The following is a 20,000-nucleotide window of genomic DNA, read 5'->3' as shown; positions in this document are numbered from 1 at the left end:
CGCCCAGGCGCTACCGGAGGTGTAATAAAGTTGGGCTCTCAACCATGCCGGCGTCTTCTGTCCGCCGCGGGCCGGGCCGGGCCGGGCCGGGCCGGGCCGGGCGGGAGGGGAGCGGTGCCGCTGTCACACAGTGCGGGGCGGCGGACACACGGTGCGGTGCCGCTGTCACACGGTGCGGTGCCGCTGTCACACGGTGCGGGGCGGCGGACACACGGTGCGGGGCGGCGGTGACACGGTGCGGGGCGGCGGTGACACGGTGCGGTGCCGCTGTCACACGGTGCGGGGCGGCGGACACACGGTGCGGTGCCGCTGTCACACGGTGCGGGGCGGCGGACACACGGTGCGGGGCGGCGGACACACGGTGCGGTGCCACTGTCACACGGTGCGGTGCCGCTGTCACACGGTGCGGGGCGGCGGACACACGGTGCGGTGCCACTGTCACACGGTGCGGTGCCGCTGTCACACGGTGCGGGGCGGCGGTGACACGGTGCGGTGCCGCTGTCACACGGTGCGGTGCCTCTGTCACACGGTGCGGGGCGGCGGTGACACGGTGCGGTGCCGCTGTCACACGGTGCGGGGAGGCGGACACACGGTGCGGGGCGGCGGACACACGGTGCGGGGCGGCGGTCACACGGTGCGGTGCCGCTGTCACACGGTGCGGGGCGGCGGACACACAGTGCGGTGCCGCTGTCACACGGTGCGGGGAGGCGGACACACGGTGCGGTGCCGCTGTCACACGGTGCGGGGCGGCGGACACACGGTGCGGGGAGGCGGACACACGGTGCGGTGCCGCTGTCACACGGTGCGGGGAGGCGGACACACGGTGCGGGGAGGCGGACACACGGTGCGGTGCCGCGCCGGGCCGCCGGGGGCGCTGCGCGCGTGGGCGCGGCGGTCACGCGCGGCGGAGCAGGAAGCGGCGCGGGGCGGGTGGAGCCACGCCGTCCCGGTGTCCCGGTCCCGGTGTTCCCCCCGCCGCGGGCCATGCGCTGCGTCCTGATCGCCAGCACCGCGGCCGAGCTGCTCTTCTACTGGGCCGATGCCGCCTTCCTCCGCCGGCTGCGGTCGTCCCACGTCGGGCAGGTGAGGCGGGACGGGGCGGCGCCGGTGCGGGGAAGGGAGCGCGGGGTGCGCGGTCGCGCGTGGGCGCTGACCGGGAGCGTGTGGCGCAGGGCCCGGCGCTGGAGGACGGCCTCAACACCCTCTTCGCCCCCCTCATCATTTCCTGCGCCGCGCTGCTGGAGAAGCTCTCCGACACCTACACCTGCTTCGCCACCGAGGGTGGGCGGCACCTCCACGTCCTGCACACGGTAGGACCGGCACCGGGGACCAGGGACCCCTGGCCGGCCCCCGCCTGACCCCGCTGCCGGTTGCAGTTCGGGGACTGCCTGTACATCGCAGTGAACGGCGACGGGACGCAGAGCGAGGACGACCTGCGCCGGACCCTCTTCGTGCTGCGGCGCTTGCTGGAAGTTCACTGTGGCCTCGTCACGCTCGACTCGCACCTCATCCGCAAGGAGTGAGCGGGCACAGCCACCGGCACAGGCTGGCATGTCGGGATGTTGGGGTGGCTGCCCCGAGGTGCCTTAATGCAGCACCGGGGGCTGGGATTGGGTGTCTCCAGCTGGGATCTCCCCTTTGCAGCAGGACCCCCTGCCTGCCGGGCTGCAGCTGGGTTTTGGTGTGTCCGTCCCGTGTGGGGAGCTGGGTTTTGGTGTGGACGTCCCACACAGGGAGGTGACAGCCACCAATGAGTTTACATTCTCTGACCGCTGCAGGTTGCGGCCGGCTGATTCAGAGCAGCGGGAGCGTGTGTGGAGCCTGCTGCGGGGCCTGCTGGAGACCTACAGCCACCTGCGGGAGGAGGACCAGAGCTTTGCAGTGGAGGTACCAATGCTCTGGGGTGTCCCTCACTTTTGGGGTGTTCCAGGGGTGGGCGGCTGTGTGGAGTCCCAGGATGTGGGAAAAGGTGGTGGGCTGGGGACTTCAGGTCAGCTCCCCTCAGCAGTGGAAGCTCAGACCTGCCTGTAGGGCTGCAAGGCTGGGTTTGAGGGAGTTCAACAGCCTTTCCTGCTCCTGCACCCCAGGCCGTGGAGCGGCTGATCCATCCTCAGCTGTGTGAGCAGTGCATCGAGTTCCTGGAGCGACAAGTGGTACAGTACATCAACGCCAGCCCCGAGCGTGGCGGGGACGAAGTGGGCCATGCCTTCCTCCTGGTGCACACCAAGCTGCTGGCCTTCTACTCCAGGTGTGCCCAGCCCCACCACCCTCCCCAGGGCAGCCATTTGTCCTGCCAGCTGACCCTTTCCTTCTCTGGCCTGCAGCCGCAACGCCGGCTCCATCCGTCCAGCTGATCTGCTTGTCCTCATCCTCCTGGTTCAGGACCTGTACCCCAGCCAGAGCGCCGAGGAGGAGCTTGGCCTGCAGGTGCTTTAGAGCAGGACTGGGGGCGCAGCAAGTCAGGGCTCTCCCACGGGGTGATGCCTTGACAGCTGGGGCTTAGGGGTTTTTTCCCTCTTTTTTAAAGCCCACAGCAGGGAATGTTCTCCCTCAGGGACCCAAGAGAAGTGAGAGCATCCCTGTGAGTGGCCCTGGCTCCCATGGAGCTGCAGACAAGGACTCAGATGACCAAGTGAGTCCTTGAGATCAGGAGCTGCAGGATGCTGGAAGGATTGCCTGCATCGCTGCCATCGCTGACCCATCTGTTTTTGCTGGCAGGACACAGATGATCTCTCTGTGCCTGAGGTCTACTACACACCTGAGCCCTCACCAAGCAGGCACAGTACAGGTGAGTGCCCAGCTGGGCAGCAGCCATGCCCCACACCCCCAGCCCTGCAGAGGCTCCGGGGCTGTGAGGGGGGCTGGAAGGGTGCCCTGCCATGTTCTCTGCAGGCAGTGAGAGCTGGTCAGAGGGAGCCGAAATGGTGAGCATTGGGGAAGTGGATGCTGCAGACGTCCAGGTGAGCACGGAGTCCTGCAACACCTCCCAGCTCCACACCTCACCAGCCTGTCCCAGTGCCCTTTGTGGTCTCTGGTCCTTTTCACTCATCTCTTGCTGTGCTGCAGCTGTGGGTGCCCTGCGTCCCCCATGTTGTGCATAACTGTGACAGCTCTGATCTCCTTCTCTGAGGCATTGCTTACAATGAGCTGTCAGCACAGAGGGAGAGGGGCTGCCTCAGAGCAGTCCAGTGTCTCCCTCTGCTGCCGTTGGGCTTTCTGGGCTGCTTTCCTTATGGAAAAGCACACTGCAAGCAAACACTGGCCTCGGTTTAAGGCATTTGCAGCCTTAATCTTTGCAACAGGCTTCTTCTCTTCTGCTCCTCTGGGGTCCCTGGGCGCTTTCCTCACTGCTGATCTTTTGCTACATGGCCCCTCCAGCTCCTTTGGTTCTGTCATGCCTGGTTGCAGCTTTCAGGGCAATGACGCATCCCTACAGAGCATCCTTTGTGCGAGCTGTCTCATCCCCACAGGGCACTGAGCACCTCCCCTGTCTTCCCAGATGGCAGAGGACTTGCTCCAGACCTTGGGGCCTCTGGTCCCTGAAGCTTCAAACCCCAGAAGGATCTTTCTGGATGCCAGCCTGCGGGAAGGTTACTACCCCTTGCTGCCGCACACCATGCACTGCCTCCCGCTCTGGCCAGGCATCTCCCTTGTGCTACTGACCAAGGTGAGCTGCCTCTGAGGTGAGGGAAGCTATGCTGGACTGAGTCCTGCCTGACCTGCCTCTCCCTTCCCTGGCAGGGCCCCATGACCCAGGTGGCCATCACCTTGTACCAGCTGCTGGATGGTTTCTTGGTGCTGGAGAAGAAGCTGGAAGAGGGACCAGAGGTGGGAGTCGCACGCTCCTACCCGTTCCTCGCTGAGCTGCGGCAGCGCATGGACAAATTTGTGAAGAAGCTGAGTGGACATGACATCCAGGTGGGAGTGGGGACATGAGGACCCTGTCCTGTTGTCCCCACAGCCTGACACAGTCCTGTCTCTTTCTAGTTGCAGAACACCTGGTTGGACTTCAAGAACAAGATATTTTCACGGAGTGAGCCTGGGAGCTCCCTGGAGTGAGTAGGGGGAAGCCAGGGAAAGTCTCCAGGACAGGCAGGGACCTTTCCCAGCCTGGGGACCAGCACTGTCCCTGCAGTGCTAGGGACCCAGTGTCCAAACCTGGTGTCTGTGTCCCCTGGCTCAGGCTGCTGCAGTCAGTGGCAAACGTGAAGCGGCAGCTCTGCTCCGTGTACCGCCAGCTCTTCCTGACCTCTGCTGGCCACAGCCTGTCCCAAGGGCTGCAGGACCGTGCTCAGAAGCTGATGAGGTGAGTGCATGGGATGGTCAGCGTCCCCAGGGGGCTGCCCCACAACCAGCTGTGCTGGGGCATGTGGGTCCTGGCCTCTCACTGTGCTTCTTCTTGGCAGGGAGAAGCTGCTGGACTGGCGGGACTTCCTGCTGGTGAAGAGCAGGCGCAATATCACCATGGTGTCATACCCATCTCTGCAGCTGGGAACCCAGCCTGGCAAGGGGGTGTCCCCAAGGGGGTAGCAGATGTGGGAGTGGGACCCTATCCCCTGGCACCGGGATCAAGGGGAGGAATGTAGTGGGCAAAGGTGGTTTCCCTGAGGCTCAGGGGCTGTCCTGGAAGGGCACCAAAGTTGTTGGACACCCTTAACCCATCCCACGTACCTGGAAGACTTTCCTGGTCTGGTGCACTTCATCTATGTGGACCGCACAGCTGGACAAATGATGGCACCATCACTCAGTGTGACAGAGAAGTCCAGCTCAGAGCTGGGCAAGGGTCCCCTGGCCACCTTCATCAAGAGAAAGGTACTACTCATGGGGTAGGTGTGGGGTGGGAACCACAGAAGAGGGTGGAAATTGGAGGGGTTTCTGCTCAGGCTTCAGATGCCCCTTGTCCCCCAGGTCTGGTCCCTGATCACACTGGCCCGGCGATACCTACAGAAGGGCTACACGACACTGATGCTGCAAGATGGCGACTACTGCTGCTCCTACTTCCTCTGGTTTGAGAATGAGATGGTATGTGGGGCCAGGAAAGGGCTGAGCCCCTCCTTCCCTGGGGCAGGGAGCAGGGCTGTAGACACAGCCAGCTCTGACTCCTCAGTAGTTCCATCCCAGCTCCTGCCCTCTGCTGTCATTTCTCCCCAGGGCTACAAGCTGGAGGTGATGGAGGTACCAGTTCTGTCTGACGATTCTGCTCCCATTGGGATGCTGGCAGGGGACTACTACAGGTGAGCAGTTTGCCAGCCCTGTGGTTTGGCACCAGGGCTCGAAGCTCTGATGGCACAGGGGTCCCTGTGAGTGATGGCAGGATGTCACTGCAGGGTGGTACCAGTTGTGGTGTCACTGGGGTTGCACCAGCCCATCTCCCCGGGCTGGTGCCATGGTTTTGCTGTGTCCTTGCAAAGTACTTTATAGAAGGAAGGTGGTTAGAAAGGGGTTTCCTGTGTGCACTGTACCTGCCAAGGCCCCTGTCTTCTCCTCCCCAGGAAGTTGCTGCGTTATTACAGCAAGAACCACCAGGCAGAGGTAGTGAAGTGCTACGAGCTGCTGACTGTGCACCTGGGCATCATCCCCTCCGAGCTCATGGTCCAGCAGGCCTGCGACTTGGCCCGGCGCCTCTGGGAGCCATCCCGCATCCCTCTGCTCTGAGCTGCCTCCAGCCACCTTGGGGCCAGGATTAAAGTGGGTGTGTGGGTGTTCCCAGAGCCTGGGTTGCTTTCTCAGTATCTGTGTGCCATGCCATGGATTGTGCCTGCAGGCAGCAACTGGCAACTTTCCCATCCTCCAGCCTGGCCATCCTCCAGGGCTGGCATTGTCTCCTTTCCTGCTCCCCATGCTGCCACCCAGCAGCCAATGGGGACAGGCAGAGAGCGGGGCCGGGAGGTTGTTTACAAATCACTGTCTTGCTGAAAAGTGCATTTCCAGAGCAGGATTTATAATGTTAGCTTGGCATTACTGCCAGGCTTTGGCCAGAGATCAAGATAGTGTAGCCAAACCTGAGTGGAGCAATGGTCTAGGGTGCATCTCTCTTCCCCCTGACCCTGAAATGTGGGGTGCAGGGCCCTCAGAGGTTTGGCAGGCTCTGGGGAGGTGCAGCCCATCCTGCACCCCCTTCCCTGCACTCAGGCTTCCAGGCACCAGTTAGCCACAGCTCTGAGCTTAGCTGGGAGCAGCAAGTAAATCCTGAGGCAGCTTATGTGTTTCCCAGGCACGTCTGGGCTCAGTGCACGTCCAAACCTCAAGTACAGCTGGGAATGGGGCCAGCCCCAAGGAACTCATGCAGCCACTGCCCCTTGTTGCTCCCGTGCCACTTGCTGGAGCTGGGGACGGCGATTCAGGGAGCACTGGACCATGACAGGGCCTTTGCCCCATCGTGCTGAGCCGGAATTTGCCCTGCTGAGCAATAGTGCTGGATTCAGAGCCAAGCTCATCCCCAAGCTGCCCCTTTTCCTGCTGCTTTCGGGGCTTGCCTGCTCACGGGGGGGGGAGAGGGGGGGGCAAACTCCCTCTGTCCTACCGTGCTTGGTCCATCACCCCAGCCACGTGCCTCTGGATCATCCCTGGAGCAGAAGAGGAGCTGGGGCACGGGGGCGCTCAGGCCCCCGCCTGCCTGCTCAGCACATTCCCGGAGTACAGGCTGGGGAGCTCCTGGCACTCTGCTGAGCCCCAGGCAGGATCTGTCGCCTTCTCAGCACTGGGGTTTGTCTCCGGCCCCGCTGTAAGCCCCCAGCAAAACTGTGCCATGGTCAGCACCTCGCTGGGGACAGCCCCAGCGGGGCAGCGCTCGGCGGGTGCCCCTGTCCTGACCAGCCTCCCCGCCTCTTCTAGGCGTTCCCTGCCCTGACCCCCCCGTCTCATCCCTGTGCCCGGAAGCCCTGGGAAAAGTTCCGCCGTGAAAGCAAAGTCCAGGCTGCTGGACGCAGGGCAGCCGTGGCCAGGCGCTGTGGGGCGATGGCAGCTGGGCTCCCGGGAAGACTGAGCCTGGTCTGCTCTTCCCGCTGGCTGCAGGGCTGGCATCTGTCCCTGGGGCCGTCAGGAGCGCGTTTGGCCCATGCCGGGGCGGCAGCCCGGCTGCAGCGGGAATACGACGCGGTGGTGATCGGGGCAGGTAACAGAGCAAGGGAGCAAGAGTCGAGCTGCGGGGAGCCAGCGGGGGCCCCCATCTGCCCTCCCCCCAGGGCACGTAGCAGAGGAGCAGCCAGGTGGGGACCACAGTAGTGCTGGATGCATTGCAAACCCCCAGGCTGCTCCTCATGCCGGGGAGGACGCAGGGGTCTGGCACAAGCTGCAGCCCCCCAGCATGCAGAGCACTGTTGGAGCATCTGCTTTGAGCACTTCTGTCCGCCTTTGCTCCACCATTAGGGCCAGGGCTGTAGGGCCGGGGGAGGAGGCTCCTTGTCACCCGTATCCCTGTGTCCAGAGCCTGTTATTGGGCTGGCTGTGACAGCCCCATGCCCCAGGCATTGCAGGGTGCCCTGTGCTGTGGGCCCATCACTGACACTGGACTCTGTTCACCTCCCTCTCTTCTTGCAGGGCACAACGGGCTGGTGGCAGTGAGTACCAAGAGTGGCATTCTGCCTCTCCTCTATCCACAGGGGACAGCAGGGGACTGGGAAGGGTCAGCGCTGTGGGCAAGGGAGGGCTTTGGTGGCAGTGTCCATGGGGCTGGGGCTCCCACAGGCCCTCCCTAGTGAGGGGGGCACCACGTGCAAGAGGGTGCTCAGGCTGACAATGAGATCCCGGCTGGAGGGATGGGCAGTGCGTGCCGTGCTCCCCACAGGCTGCCTACCTGCAGCGGGCAGGGCTGCACACGGCTGTGCTGGAGAAGCGTCATGTGCTGGGCGGCGCAGCCGTCACGGAGGAGATCGTGCCAGGTATCCCCCCGTTCCCCTTGTCCCCCTGGCCAGCCCCGGTGGCAGACATCCCCCACCACCCCACATCCTCCAGGGTTCAAGTTCTCCCGGGCATCATATCTGCTCAGCCTGCTGCGACCACAAATCTATGCTGATCTGGAGCTGCAGGTACTGGCACCCACCCTTTGCTGGGCTGCTGGCAACTCCCACCATGCAAGCAGGGGGACCCTGCTGCCAGGCTGTCCCTGCAGTGGGGACATCCCTGTCTTGCAGCGGCACGGTCTGAGGGTGTTCCCACGGGACCCCTACTCCTTTACCCCACTGCTGGAGGACACGACCCCTCCTCGCTCCCTTCTGCTGGGACATGACATGGCTCAAACTCAGCAGCAGATTGCTCAGTTCTCCCAGAAGGATGCGCAGGTACCATCAGAGACATGCACCTGGCACAGCAAAACCCATGAGGGGCTGCCCTGCCCCTGGAGTGGCAGGGATGCTCCTGGGTGAGTTATCCATTGCACCCACCATGGTGCAGTCCTTGTTGTCCCCCCTCTGTCCCCTTCCAGGCTTACCCTGAGTATGAGGCATTCATGGGGCGCATGGTGTTGGCCCTTGACCCATTGCTGGATGCCCCTCCAGTGGATACAGCTGCCCTGGGGAAGGGTTCCATGCTCCAGCAGCTCAGGAACCTACAAACCCTGAAGCCCTTGCTGCAGGCAGGTACATTCGGGATGCCAGGGAACTCCAATAGCAAGGGGTGTTTGCCAGCGCCTGGGGTGGGCAATGCAGAGCCTCCTCAGGAGCCCCACCTGGGCTGGCAGGCTCTGGTAGCCTTGCTCACCTTGGTCTTGACCTCCAAACCCAGCTGGGCACCAGTAGCCAGCCCTGGCGCAGCCATGCAGGTCTCACACCACCTCTCTACCCCAGGGCTGGCACTGGGGCGGCAGCTGCCCCGCTACTATGAGGTACTCACAGCCCCCATCTCCAAGGTGCGTGCTGGCAGTGGTGGGGTGGAAACACCCACTTCCTCTCCTCCTGCCTGTCAGGGTGCTGTGGCAACTCCCCACCCCAAGCCTGGTGTGCTCTCTTTCTCCTGGGCCAGATCCTGGATCAGTGGTTTGAGTCAGAACCCCTGAAAGCAACTCTGGCTACTGATGCGGTGATTGGAGCCATGGCCAGCCCACACACCCCTGGCAGCGGGTGAGGGTCCCTTCCCCCTGGGGCTCATGCCTGCACTGTCCCCCCATGCCATGCTCTGTGCTTGGCTCTGCTGCACCCCGGTACCACAAGCCCTGCCCCCCTGCCTCTCCCTCCCACTGCCTGCTCAACTTAGCCAGGGTGCCTCAGGGGCTGGTGCTGGGCAAGGGGCTGCCCCCAACCCTGCCATATGGCGCTCCTGAGTGGCCCCCACCTATCCCTTTGCTGTCTGGACACCTCTGTCCCCGGGTTCGGCTGAGTCCTGGCTGGTGCGTGCTCCCTGTTGTAAATGAGTTGACATCCCATGAGCTGGCATGGTCCCGCCTGTGGGGGCTGTGGCACCGTCCTCACTGCCCATGCAGGGGACAGACCCATCCCCTCAGCTGGCAGCTAACCTGGGGTCCTGTTACCACAGGTACGTGCTGTTGCACCATGTCATGGGTGAGCTGGAGGGACGGCGGGGGGCCTGGGGCTACGTGGCAGGTGGGATGGGAGCCCTGTCCCAAGCCATCGCCCACGCAGCGACTGCCCGGGGAGCCCACATCTTTGCTGAGAAGGTACGGGGTGTCTGTGAGAGGGGAGCTGCCTGGCCACCCCCACAGGCAGCAGGGATGTTCTTGGTAAAGTCTTGTCCCCTACACATGCCCAGGCAGTGTGCCACGTGCTGCTGGGCAGGGACGGGGAGGCGCAGGGTGTCGCGCTGCAGGATGGGACAGAGGTGAGGAGCAAACTGGTGCTGTCCAATGCCTCCCCCCAGATCACCTTCCTGGAACTCATTCCTCAGGTACAGAGTGCATGGGGCTGGTGGGGCCTTGGCATGTTGGAATCCCCCATCCACACTGCCCCTCACAGCCAGCCTCTGCACTGGTGTATCCCACCCTAGGAGCAGCTGCCGAAGGATTTTGTCCAGCGGATCCGGCAGGTTGACACATGCTCCCCTGTCACCAAGATCAATGGTAGGTACCAGCAAGGACACTTCCGCTGCCATCCCTGCTGGAGGAACACTGGTGTCAGGCTCAGCAAGAGGCTGCACCCCATTTCCTCCATCTCCCCATCCCATGCCCAGTGGCGGTGGATCGGCTGCCCAGCTTCCTGGCTGCCCCCAATGCCCACAATGGCCAGCCCCTGCCCCACCACCAGTGCTCCATACATCTCAACTGCGAGGGCACCCAGCTCCTGCACCAGGCATTCACTGAGGCCACCCATGGGCACCCCTCCAGCAGGTAGGAGCCTGTACTGGCATGCCTTGGTGTGCTGGGGATGGGAGAGGACAGTCATGGCAGTGGGTGCTGGGCGAAGAGGTGTGGAGTGGCTGGGTGCCCCTCTGCCTGCGCAGCTGGTGTACTGCTCCCCCAGGCCCATGATCGAGCTCTGCATTCCCTCAGCGCTGGACCCAGGGCTGGCCCCGCCGGGCTGCCACGTCGTGTCCCTCTTCACGCAGTACACCCCGTCCGTGCTGGCAGGCGGTCGGTCCTGGGACGAGCAGGCCAGAAATGCATATGCAGACACGGGTACGTAATGCACACACAGACCCCGCTAACACCCGTGGGCAGAGCTGCCCTGGAGCTGCACAGGAGCTCGCTACCATGTCCCCCCGGGCCGCCCACCAGTAGTCCCTTCATCTTTCTCTAGTGTTTGACTGCATCGAAGACTATGCCCCAGGGTTCAAGGCATCCGTCATTGGCAGGGACATCCTGACGCCACCAGACCTGGAGAGGATCTTCGGGCTGCCTGGTGGAGTGAGTACCACACATGTCAACTCTGAGTATCACGCTGGTGCCAGTGCTAGTGGGCACACAGGCCTGGGCCAGGCACAGCCAGCTCACACAGAACTCTGTTGGCAGAACATCTTCCATGGAGGGATGTCTCTGGACCAGCTGTACTTTGCCCGGCCAGCACCATCCTACTCTGGCTACCGGTCCCCAATTCCTGGCCTGTACCTGTGTGGAAGTGGAGCCCACCCTGGTGAGCAGAGCTGGGAGCTAGGACCCTCCTGGGGGCCTGCAGAAGAAAGGAAAGGGCACGTGAGAGGTGCACCACCATTCCCCATTTCTGCTTTCTTGCAGGAGGAGGAGTGATGGGAGCAGCAGGACGCAATGCTGCGCAGGTGGCTATTAAGGATTTCAGGCATCTCTGATGAGATTGGTGACACTGACTTCACCCAACACAGGGTTGCGACAGCAGCAAGCCCTACTGATCCCATGCAGAGCCCTCCCCATCCCCAACTTGCTTCCCCAGCACCTCAGGGCAGCTCAGCTCCCAGCTGCTGTGCTCCCAGCTGCTACCGTCACCTTGGACAGGTGGCTGCTCGCAGCCTGCCACAACCCAGCCTTTCCCCAGTGGCTCCTGGACCCTGCATGACTGTGGCAAGCCTCACTCAGCCCCTGCCTGTGCCCATGGAAATAAACCCTGGCCCAGGCTCTGTCATGAGCACTCTCACTGTGTTTTTTGAGCAATTCATGCAGCTCCCACTGTGCCACCCACACTTGCTGGTGATGCAGCCCTGGGGGAGCTGTCAGAGAGGACAGGCACATTTCAGAGTAGTGAACAGGGACAAACAGCCCCTCAACCCTCTCCTCTGCTCATTGATGCAGGCTCAGGTGCATGCAGGGCTGTTTGTACGGAGCTCCCCAGATCCAGGCAGGTCTGGGCCATCCTTAAGGGGCTTAAAACAAGCAGGGAGCCAGGGAGCTGCCTGGAAACTGCTTTGGTACCTGGAGTCCCCAACTGTCCTCAGTGCCCCGGCTCTTTGTGGCTGTGTGTACAGCAGACACGTGTCCAGCGGCTCAGAAACCACAGCAGCCAGGACTGGCAGCTGCTCCCTCGTGCCTCACACATGCTCCTATTCCCGACGGTAGCTGCCCGCACGTGTTCTGGCCCCGTCCCTCCATCCCCAGGGCAGATGTTCCGTGCTGGCCACTCCTCAGCCACAGCAGGCCCGGGGTGTGCCCATCACCCGGGCTGCTGCCGGGAGCCGCTGGCTGCAGATTACAGAGCTCGCATCCTCTCCCTGCCCTCTTCCTCCCCCAGACAATGCTCCCGATTCAGCCGCCCGCCTCGCCTCCTGCCGGGCCCTAAATACGGTGCTGACAGGGTGAGTTGCTGCACCTGAGCTGGCTGAATCAATATTGACCGGCCAGGAATAGTCCCGCAGCCCTCTGAGAATAGCCCCGCACGCCCGCCCGCCGCCCACAGCTTCCCGCGCACGGGGCTGCCCTGCTGCCGGCCGCGTATTTTTAGCTGCTGCCCTTGCTGGCTGCCCGGGGCTGCAGGTGCTGGCACCCACTGAGCCCCGAGGGAGGTGAGGAGCTCATTGGCTGACTCCTCAGGGCAAAGGGGGACTCCTCCAGCCTGCCACGATCACATGAACAGCAGGACACTGCTGCGAGATGAGGCTGGCAGATCCCAAATGTGGGAGAGCCCACTAGCCCCCTCACTTCTCTCTTCTTACTGTGCCCAGGAGCAGAGGCAGAGCTGGGAGCGGGACCCAGCACCCGCCTGCCCTGCACCCCTGCCAGCATCTGCCGGGGGAGGAGTTCGGAGGAAGCTCCTGGCCTCACACTTAAGCAATTGAGCTTCAAAACGGCAAGACGAATGAGTCACGGGCTCCACTGCTGGCCCCAACCCTGCTCTTCCCCAGGGCTTTCCGTGGCCCCCACTCTGGGGCTGGCCAGGGACCCATATCGCAGCAGAGGCTTCGGGACATGCCCTGATCCCGGCCAAGGCAGAGGGCTGGGGTGAGGGTCCCCTGCGAGGGGGTCCCAGCGTTGTGCATCCCTGCACACCCAGAGGTGCTGGAGGCCCTTGCGAGACGTGGCGATGAGCTCACGGGCTATTCCCGGCCGTGTTGATCCTGGCTCCTCCCGGCAGGATCCGGCTGCTTTGACTCCAAACAAACAGCCCGGTGGCCACCGGCACATTCCTGGCCGGTCCCTGGGCACGGCCAGGGCACTGGGCTTCCTGTTTATCCCCATCCCACGGCGGGGCACGGCGGGCGTGTGGGCAGCAGGGTGCCCCGGGGACTGGCGGCACCCCAAGCCGGAGGTTGCTCCCGGGGCAAGTCGGGGGGGGGCATCCCCAGTCTCCACGTCCCACGGACCGGGGCTACGCCTGAGGACCCTCAGCCAGCCTGGTTCAGGGATGGTGCAGGTGATGCCCCAAGTCCTGTGGGAACTGGGCTTACGGTACCATCCCATAGCCTGGCGTGGTCTCTGAGCCCCCCGAGTCCTGGCCCCTCTGCAGCACCTCCAGGCATCCTATGCCTGTGTACCCACCTGAACCATTCCGTAAGTAGGAAGGTGCAAGGAGTGTCCCTAGCATAGCAGTTCGTCATCTCCAGAAAGTCCATGCTCTGCCTGGCTGGGCGACAGCCCAGTGGGGGGAGCATCCCTGACCGGGGACGCTGGCACTCGGGGGAGGTACAGCCTCGCGGCAGGTAGGGACTGTGCGGGGTAGCTCAGATCCCGCTGGCTGGGGGAAGGACAGGCTTTGGGGCAGGAACAGGTTTGCCCCAGTGTGCAGTGAGGCAGAGTAGGGCCGGGGGTGTGCACGGAGCAGGGCTGGGCTCCAGACCAGAGGCGGGGAGGCGGGGGGCCCCCCCGGGTCGGCCCACCCCGCCGCACCATAAAAGCGGCTGCAGGCGGTGCCCGGCGGGAGGCAGGAGCTGCGGGAGCTACCGCCGCGGGCGCTACCGCCGCGTCCCCTGGCCATCACCGTGTCCCTCGCCACCGCCTGCCCCGTAGCGCTGCCGGTTCGCCACCGCCATCCCTTGTCAGGGTGAGTACCCGGGGTGGCCCCGGGAGGGGAGATCTAGGCAGCTGGAGGGGGGTCAGCAATCCCACCGGTGCTCTGAATGAGGATGCAGGGGAAGACGTGAGGTGACGGGGACTGGGCTGTGTGCAGGATGGGGACGAATCCCTGGTGTTCGGTAAAGAATCCAGGTAGAGGAAAAAAGGGGGCTCTGTGGGGCCCCCACCCATGTCCCAAAGCATGGGGCAGACAGGAAGCAACAAGAGCACAGGGCAATGTTCGTGGGGCTGCCCATGGCTGTCGGTGCCTGGAAGGGCTGTGTCAGAGCTGGGTGGCCTGGTGCAGGGCTGGGGTACGCCTGTGAGTAAGGCAGGGACTAGCCCATGCATCTCCCACAGCATAAGGACCCGAACGTCACCACCGTGTTAAGAGGCCATGATATCCCTCCACCATTGCCCAGCTCCTGGGGCACAGGGGGCTGCAGCTGCACCCTCACTCTGCGTTGGTCCCCAAGGGCTCATTGTTGCACTGTTCTCCAGGCATCCCACCCACAGAACTACGACGGTGATGCCAACTGGCGCAAGTCACGTCCTGCTGGTGCTGCTGCTGTGCTGGGTTGCCCCCAGCAGGCAGGAGCTGGCCCCGGTGCAGCTGCGGCTGGGGGGACCACGGGGACCAGCCGGAGAGGGCCGGCTGGAGGTGCTGTACCAGGGGCGCTGGGGCACCGTGTGCGATGACGGCTTCGACTTCCACGCGGCCACCGTCGCCTGCCGACAGCTGGGTTACACCGCAGCCATCACCTGGACCCATAGTGCCACCTACGGCCAAGGGGAAGGTAGGGGGCAGGGGGTTCTGACGAGGGCAGTGTGCTTCCCGCTGGCTGTGGGAGCCTGCCCACGGGGCTGTGGGTGCAGACAGCTTGCGGGACACACTGGATGGGGCCTGTGATGCTGTGTCCCCAGGCCCCATCTGGCTTGACAACGTGCGGTGTGGGGGCAGCGAGGGCTCCCTGGCAGAGTGTGTCCACAATGGCTGGGGCATCAGTGACTGCCACCATGGCGAGGATGCTGGTGTGGTGTGCTCAGGACAGCGCCTGCCTGGCAACTCCTCCCACGCTACCACCTCTGGTCACCTGGGAGAGGTGAGTGGGGGCCCGTGGCATTCCCCTGTGCCCAGCAGGGTACACCAGGACAACCGGAGCAGGTCCCTCTAACCCTTCTCCTGGCCCCTTTTCTGAACACCCTGCCCTTGATGCTGGAGCCCTGTGCTCACGCCATGCCCATTGTGCAGGTGTCGGGGCTCACCCTGGAGGAGGTGCGGCTCAAGCCCATTCTGGCACGGGCCAAGCTGAGCATGCCAGTGATGGAGGGTGCTGTGGAGGTGAAGCACAATGGGCGCTGGAGGCGGATGTGCGATGCCAACTGGACCAGGAACAACAGCCGTGTGGTCTGTGGGATGCTGGGCTTCCCCCGGGAGAAGCACATCAACACCAGCTTCTACCGGTAGGGATGCAAGAGACACGCACTGCACCTGGGCATGTGGGGCAGGTGCCTGGCTGGGGACACTGTGGGGACAAGAGACTGGAGGAGTGGTCAGAGAAGGGCTGCACAGATGGGTGGGTGTGCAAGGTGCCAGTATGGCCTTTGACAAGGGTCAGAGTTGGGCTCCGCAGCATCCAGAGGTCTGTGGGGATGGTCACCATCATGACTGGCAAAATGTGAGAGAAAGAGGAAAGACAAGTGTCCCTTGGTCCCTCCTAGCCCGACTCAGCCTGGGGCTATAAATACAGCCCATAATGAGCCCCTACCGGTGCCAGGAGTCACACAGTCCCACTGGGACACATGGTACAGACAGGCTTGGCACAGTAATTGCCAGTGGGGAGAGAACATGACGTGCTGTGGGGTCTCCATCTCCTGCCGGGAAGGGCAGAAATGGGACGTGGAGTTCAGAGTCGTGCAGTGTCAGTGTGCTCCCTCACCTCCTGGCTTTGTACACCCACAGAAAGCTCTGGAACAGGAAGCTGAAGGACCCCAGCTCCAGGTAGGACTCAGCACTGGGCATGGTGGGCAGGGCACCTTGGGTGGGCACCCAGCATGAGCATTGGGTGGAGGAAAGTCTCTGGCACCCGAGCTGACCCTGGCCCTGCTCCTCTCCCTCGGCAGCCTGAAGACCCTCAGCCAGAAGAACAACTTCTGGGTACACAAGGTGCGGTGTCAGGGCTCAGAGCCCCACCTGGCCCGCTGCCCTATGCAGGTGGCCCCACCAGCCCCACACCAGCACGCCTGCCCCCACGGCATGCACGCCATTGTCAGCTGTCTCCCTGGCCCTGCCTTTCAGAAGGGCACAGGCAAGGGCAAGAACAAGACCACCCCAGGAAAGGTGAGCCCTTGCAGAGTTCCACACCCTCTCCCATGGATAGAGAGTCCCAGAGCTGAGCAGCACTCAGCCACCCCATTTGCACTTGAGGAGGGGGGTGGCTGCATCCTGGGATGGCTCACTGGCTGCTCCCTATGCCCAGGTGCTCCCAGTGAGGCTGCGAGCAGGCACCCATGTTGGCGAGGGCCGGGTGGAGGTGCTACGCCACGGGCAGTGGGGCACCGTGTGTGACAAGCAGTGGGACCTGGCTGCAGCCAGCGTGGTGTGCCGGCAGCTGGGCTATGGGACAGCGAAGCAGGCCCTGGTGGGAGCCCGGATGGGACAAGGTGAGGCAGTATTACAGCATGGACTTGGGAAACCTCTGGGCTTGGAGGGGTATGATGGGGAAATCAACTGGTTTAACGTGTCCTGCTGAAGAATCCTGGGATGTTCAGGCAGCTCCAGCCTGCCCTGGGATGAGGCTCCCCTGTCTGCTCCTGCCATGGGAAGCCCCATAGAGAATGCTCAGACCAGGGGAACGAAGATGAGGGTCCTGCTCCAGGATGGGCATGGAGCAGGGAGCACTGACCCTTCCTGTTCTTTAGGTCTGGGGCCCATCCATATGAGCAATGTACAGTGCACTGGCCATGAGCGCTCCCTGGGTGAGTGTCGCTTCCAGGACGCCGAGCAGAGTGGGTGTCGGCACGAGGCTGACGCTGCTGTCCGCTGCCACATGCCCCACATGGACTTCAAGAGCCAGGTGAGCCCTTGCCTCCTTCCCAGAGCCTGTTGAACCCCAGGCCATTGCACAGTCCCTGCTCCCCAAGCTCTGTGCCCAGTGTGGATGCTCAGAGCAGCCCTGGGGTGACCCTGGGGATAGGGGGACACAGAGCAGCACCCTGATGAGGTTCTGCAGGATGATCTGGTGGCAAAAGTGGTCTTATAGGGAGGAAAGGAGGAAGAGGAAGGTGAGGGAGATGTTCAGCTGGATGTGTGGGGCTGCTTGTCCCATAGCAGCGCTGGGTGGGAGAGCTGAGGTTCTGCGCCACATCCCAGCTCAGCCCCTCTCTGCCAACAGGTGCGGCTGGCCGGGGGCCGCAACCCCGAGAAAGGCGTGGTGGAGGTGCTGGTGCCAGTGCAGGGGCGGCTGCAATGGGGTGCAGTGTGCGGTGCACAGTGGGGCCTGAACGAGGCCATGGTGGTCTGCAGGCAGCTGGGGCTGGGCTTTGCCAGCCATGCCCTCCAGGTGAGTGGGGTACCAGCCTGGGGCAGGGACTGCAGGGGTCCTGCAGGGTGGAAGGGTGGATAGCGTGGGCATGGCTTGGCCAGGGGCTCTGGGATGGGACGGTGGGGGTACAAATCCTGGTGGCAGTGTTAGGGCAGGAGAAGAGGCAGGGGAGGCAGGTGGGTGCTGGCAGGGGCTGCAAGGACTGGTGCAAGCACTGTGCTCCTCCCCTGTTCAGGAGACGTGGTACTGGGCGGGCAGCCCCGATGCCAGCCGGGTTGTGATGAGCGGGGTGCGCTGTGCTGGCACTGAGCTGGCCCTCCAGCAGTGCCAGCGCCATGGCCCTGTCCACTGCCCCAGCGGCGGGGGACGCTTCTCAGCAGGGGTCACCTGCACTGCCCGTGAGTAGCAGGAGCCCATGGGGTACTGCTGGGAGGGGGGACCCCCCTTCTCCTGTAGGAGAGTAGGGGGTGCTATGCGTGGGGATCACCTTCTCAATCCCTGCTGATCCTCTCCATGCCAGATGCCCCAGACCTGGTGATGAATGCCCAGCTGGTGCAGGAGACAGCCTACCTGGAGGACCGGCCCCTGGGGCTGCTGTACTGTGCCCATGAGGAGCGCTGTCTCTCCCGCTCTGCTGACAACATGCAGTGGCCCTATGGCCACCGCCGCCTCCTTCGCTTCTCCTCCCAGATCCACAACCTGGGAAGAGCCGATTTCCGGCCCAGGATGGGGCGACACGCCTGGACTTGGCACCAGTGCCACCGGTGAGTGGTCCATAGGCAGGGGATGGCAGGGAGCTGCCCCCTCCTGGGGCCAGGCAGGGCATGGTGGCACCCATCCCCAAGAGGCTGTCCCACCTGGGGTAATTAACAGCGTCTGAGGCAGCACTGTCATTACGGCTTTATTTGGCTTCAGGGTTGTAATTTGCTGGGTCCCTGGGTGCTGCCCTGCCGGAAGTTGTGCCGGGGTTGCCTGGGCCAGCCACGTGCTCCCTGGCCAGGCACCAGTCCTGTGCTCAGCCCTTGTCCCCACAGACACTTCCACAGCATCGAGGTCTTCACCCACTATGATCTGCTGACACTGAACGGCTCCAAGGTGGCCGAGGGGCACAAGGCCAGCTTTTGCCTGGAAGACACCAACTGCCCTGAAGGTAGGTGCTGGCTGCAGAGCTGACAGTGGCCCCCCATTCTGCTCCACAAAGGGGCTCTGTGCCTCCCTCACTCCCCCTCCTTCCTGCAGGTCTGCAGCGACGCTTTGCCTGTGCCAACTTTGGGGAGCAGGGGGTGAGTGTGGGGTGCTGGGACACCTACCGCCATGACATCGACTGCCAGTGGATTGACATCACTGATGTGCCACCAGGCAGCTACACCTTCCAGGTAAGGGGATGGAGGGGTGGGGGACACCAAGCTACTACACCTCAGGGCTGGGGTTCCCCTCCATGAGCACCACGGCATCCCTCACCCTGCACATCGGGGTGCTGTTCTGCACCCTGCTGTGCATGCCACAGCCCTGCCTGGCCAGGGCATAGCAGAGGTGCCCCCAGCCCTGCCCCTTGCCCTCCCCAGGTGGTGGTGAACCCCAAGCATGAGGTGGCTGAGTCAGACTTCTCCAACAACGTGATGCGGTGCCAGTGCAAGTATGATGGGCAGCGAGTCTGGATGCACAGCTGCCACACAAGTAAGGAGGGAGCATTGGGGGTATGGCGGGCAACGTGGGGGAAGTGATGGGGCTGGGGGTGCCACAGGTTTCTTGTGCCCCTGCACGCCCACCCACCCCTAACATTGCTCTCCCCAGGTGATGCTTATGGTGCCGATGTGGTGAGCGATCTGGAGAGACGGGAGCGCCTGGCCAACAACCTCGTGTGACCGCTTGGCACGGGCATGGTCCCAGCAGCGCCACCGGACAGTCCGACTCCCGTGCCCCAGCCCCTGTGCCCTGGCAGCACCGGACTGAGCTCAGGGACTTACAGACTTTTGTATTTATTGATGCTGCTGCAGAGGATGGAGATGAGCGCCAGGGCCGGTGGGGAGCACCTGGGGGTGCCGAGTCCCGTGCTGCCAGCAGGACTTGCAAGAGAGGCCCAAGTACCGCAGCAGCCCTCACCTCCACAGCCCCAGGGCCCCCCAGGACAACTACCTCAGCCTGCCCAGCCCCCCATTCTCCAGCAGACTCAGGACAGTCCCCGGCCACCCATGCACCAGTCCTGTCTTCAATAAAGATTCCGTGAGATCGGAGCAGGGCGCTGTGCTGTGGGAGAGGGGGTACTCCCTTATCAATCCCACCATCACCTCCTTCCCCTGCGCTCTTTCCCACTACAATCACAAAGGCAGTCCCCAGCTGGGAACAACTTGGTCTAGGCAATGTCTCCCCAGCCGGGCAGTGTCCCCCCTGTGCCACCCAGGGCCACCAGCTCCCGGCTGTCTGCATGTGGCTGGCATCAAGGAGCTCTGGCTTGCCGTCAGTGGTCCCCGTGGGCCAGAGGACCCTGGCCCTGAACTGGCTAACCCTGTGCATGCAAAAAGACAGTGCTCTGTGGCAGCATGGGCTGGCAGCCAGCCCACCAGCCACTGTGTCTGCAGCTGACATGCTGGGCTTTCCCAGGCTGTCCTGGCAGC

At 63.4% G+C, this 20,000-nt stretch overlaps 3 protein-coding genes across 7 annotated transcripts; all 3 read left to right on the top strand.

Annotated features, from left to right (window-relative positions):
- The first annotated feature begins 913 nt into the window (after positions 1-913).
- On the top strand, positions 914-5,711 carry HPS1 (HPS1 biogenesis of lysosomal organelles complex 3 subunit 1). Of its 3 annotated transcripts, none has more exons than XM_048311685.1 (18): positions 914-1,083; positions 1,173-1,310; positions 1,377-1,519; positions 1,779-1,887; positions 2,088-2,248; positions 2,325-2,427; positions 2,555-2,632; positions 2,719-2,788; positions 2,893-2,960; positions 3,500-3,667; positions 3,742-3,918; positions 3,988-4,055; positions 4,184-4,306; positions 4,407-4,472; positions 4,668-4,812; positions 4,909-5,022; positions 5,152-5,234; positions 5,493-5,711. In XM_048311685.1, the coding sequence occupies exons 1-18, from the start codon at positions 985-987 to the stop codon at positions 5,653-5,655; spliced, it is 2,076 nt and encodes a 691-aa protein (XP_048167642.1). In that variant the 5' UTR covers positions 914-984; the 3' UTR covers positions 5,656-5,711. The 3 variants fall into 3 exon arrangements, with proteins under 3 accessions (XP_048167642.1, XP_048167641.1, XP_048167639.1); XM_048311684.1 differs by having other exon boundaries at positions 2,528-2,632; XM_048311682.1 differs by having other exon boundaries at positions 2,504-2,632.
- Positions 5,712-5,795: 84 nt separating this feature from the next.
- Positions 5,796-11,492, top strand: PYROXD2 (pyridine nucleotide-disulphide oxidoreductase domain 2). Of its 2 annotated transcripts, XM_048311686.1 has the most exons (16): positions 5,796-7,114; positions 7,540-7,559; positions 7,787-7,880; positions 7,954-8,027; positions 8,133-8,279; positions 8,423-8,576; positions 8,784-8,845; positions 8,959-9,056; positions 9,469-9,610; positions 9,703-9,837; positions 9,937-10,009; positions 10,120-10,276; positions 10,410-10,564; positions 10,686-10,792; positions 10,898-11,018; positions 11,120-11,492. In XM_048311686.1, exons 1-16 carry the CDS (start codon positions 6,958-6,960, stop codon positions 11,188-11,190), a joined length of 1,767 nt encoding a protein of 588 aa, XP_048167643.1. In that variant the 5' UTR covers positions 5,796-6,957; the 3' UTR covers positions 11,191-11,492. The 2 variants fall into 2 exon arrangements, with proteins under 2 accessions (XP_048167643.1, XP_048167644.1); XM_048311687.1 differs by lacking the exons at positions 10,898-11,018; positions 11,120-11,492 and having other exon boundaries at positions 10,439-10,564; positions 10,686-10,776.
- Positions 11,493-13,750: 2,258 nt separating this feature from the next.
- On the top strand, positions 13,751-19,619 carry LOXL4 (lysyl oxidase like 4). 2 transcript variants are annotated; one of them, XM_048311412.1, is made up of 15 exons: positions 13,751-13,829; positions 14,342-14,637; positions 14,765-14,943; positions 15,093-15,304; positions 15,804-15,842; positions 15,965-16,181; positions 16,321-16,504; positions 16,763-16,917; positions 17,236-17,403; positions 17,621-17,783; positions 17,906-18,149; positions 18,420-18,535; positions 18,625-18,761; positions 18,951-19,062; positions 19,180-19,619. In XM_048311412.1, exons 2-15 carry the CDS (start codon positions 14,370-14,372, stop codon positions 19,248-19,250), a joined length of 2,265 nt encoding a protein of 754 aa, XP_048167369.1. In that variant the 5' UTR covers positions 13,751-13,829; positions 14,342-14,369; the 3' UTR covers positions 19,251-19,619. The 2 variants fall into 2 exon arrangements, with proteins under 2 accessions (XP_048167369.1, XP_048167368.1); XM_048311411.1 differs by lacking the exon at positions 13,751-13,829 and having other exon boundaries at positions 14,178-14,637.
- The last annotated feature ends 381 nt before the right edge of the window (positions 19,620-20,000 follow it).

This window comes from Corvus hawaiiensis, chromosome 8 (assembly GCF_020740725.1).
Source record: "Corvus hawaiiensis isolate bCorHaw1 chromosome 8, bCorHaw1.pri.cur, whole genome shotgun sequence".
Classification (NCBI taxonomy): domain Eukaryota; kingdom Metazoa; phylum Chordata; class Aves; order Passeriformes; family Corvidae; genus Corvus; species Corvus hawaiiensis.
The sequence above is the reverse complement of the archived record's forward strand: the minus strand, read 5'-3'. Positions and strand labels throughout refer to the sequence as shown.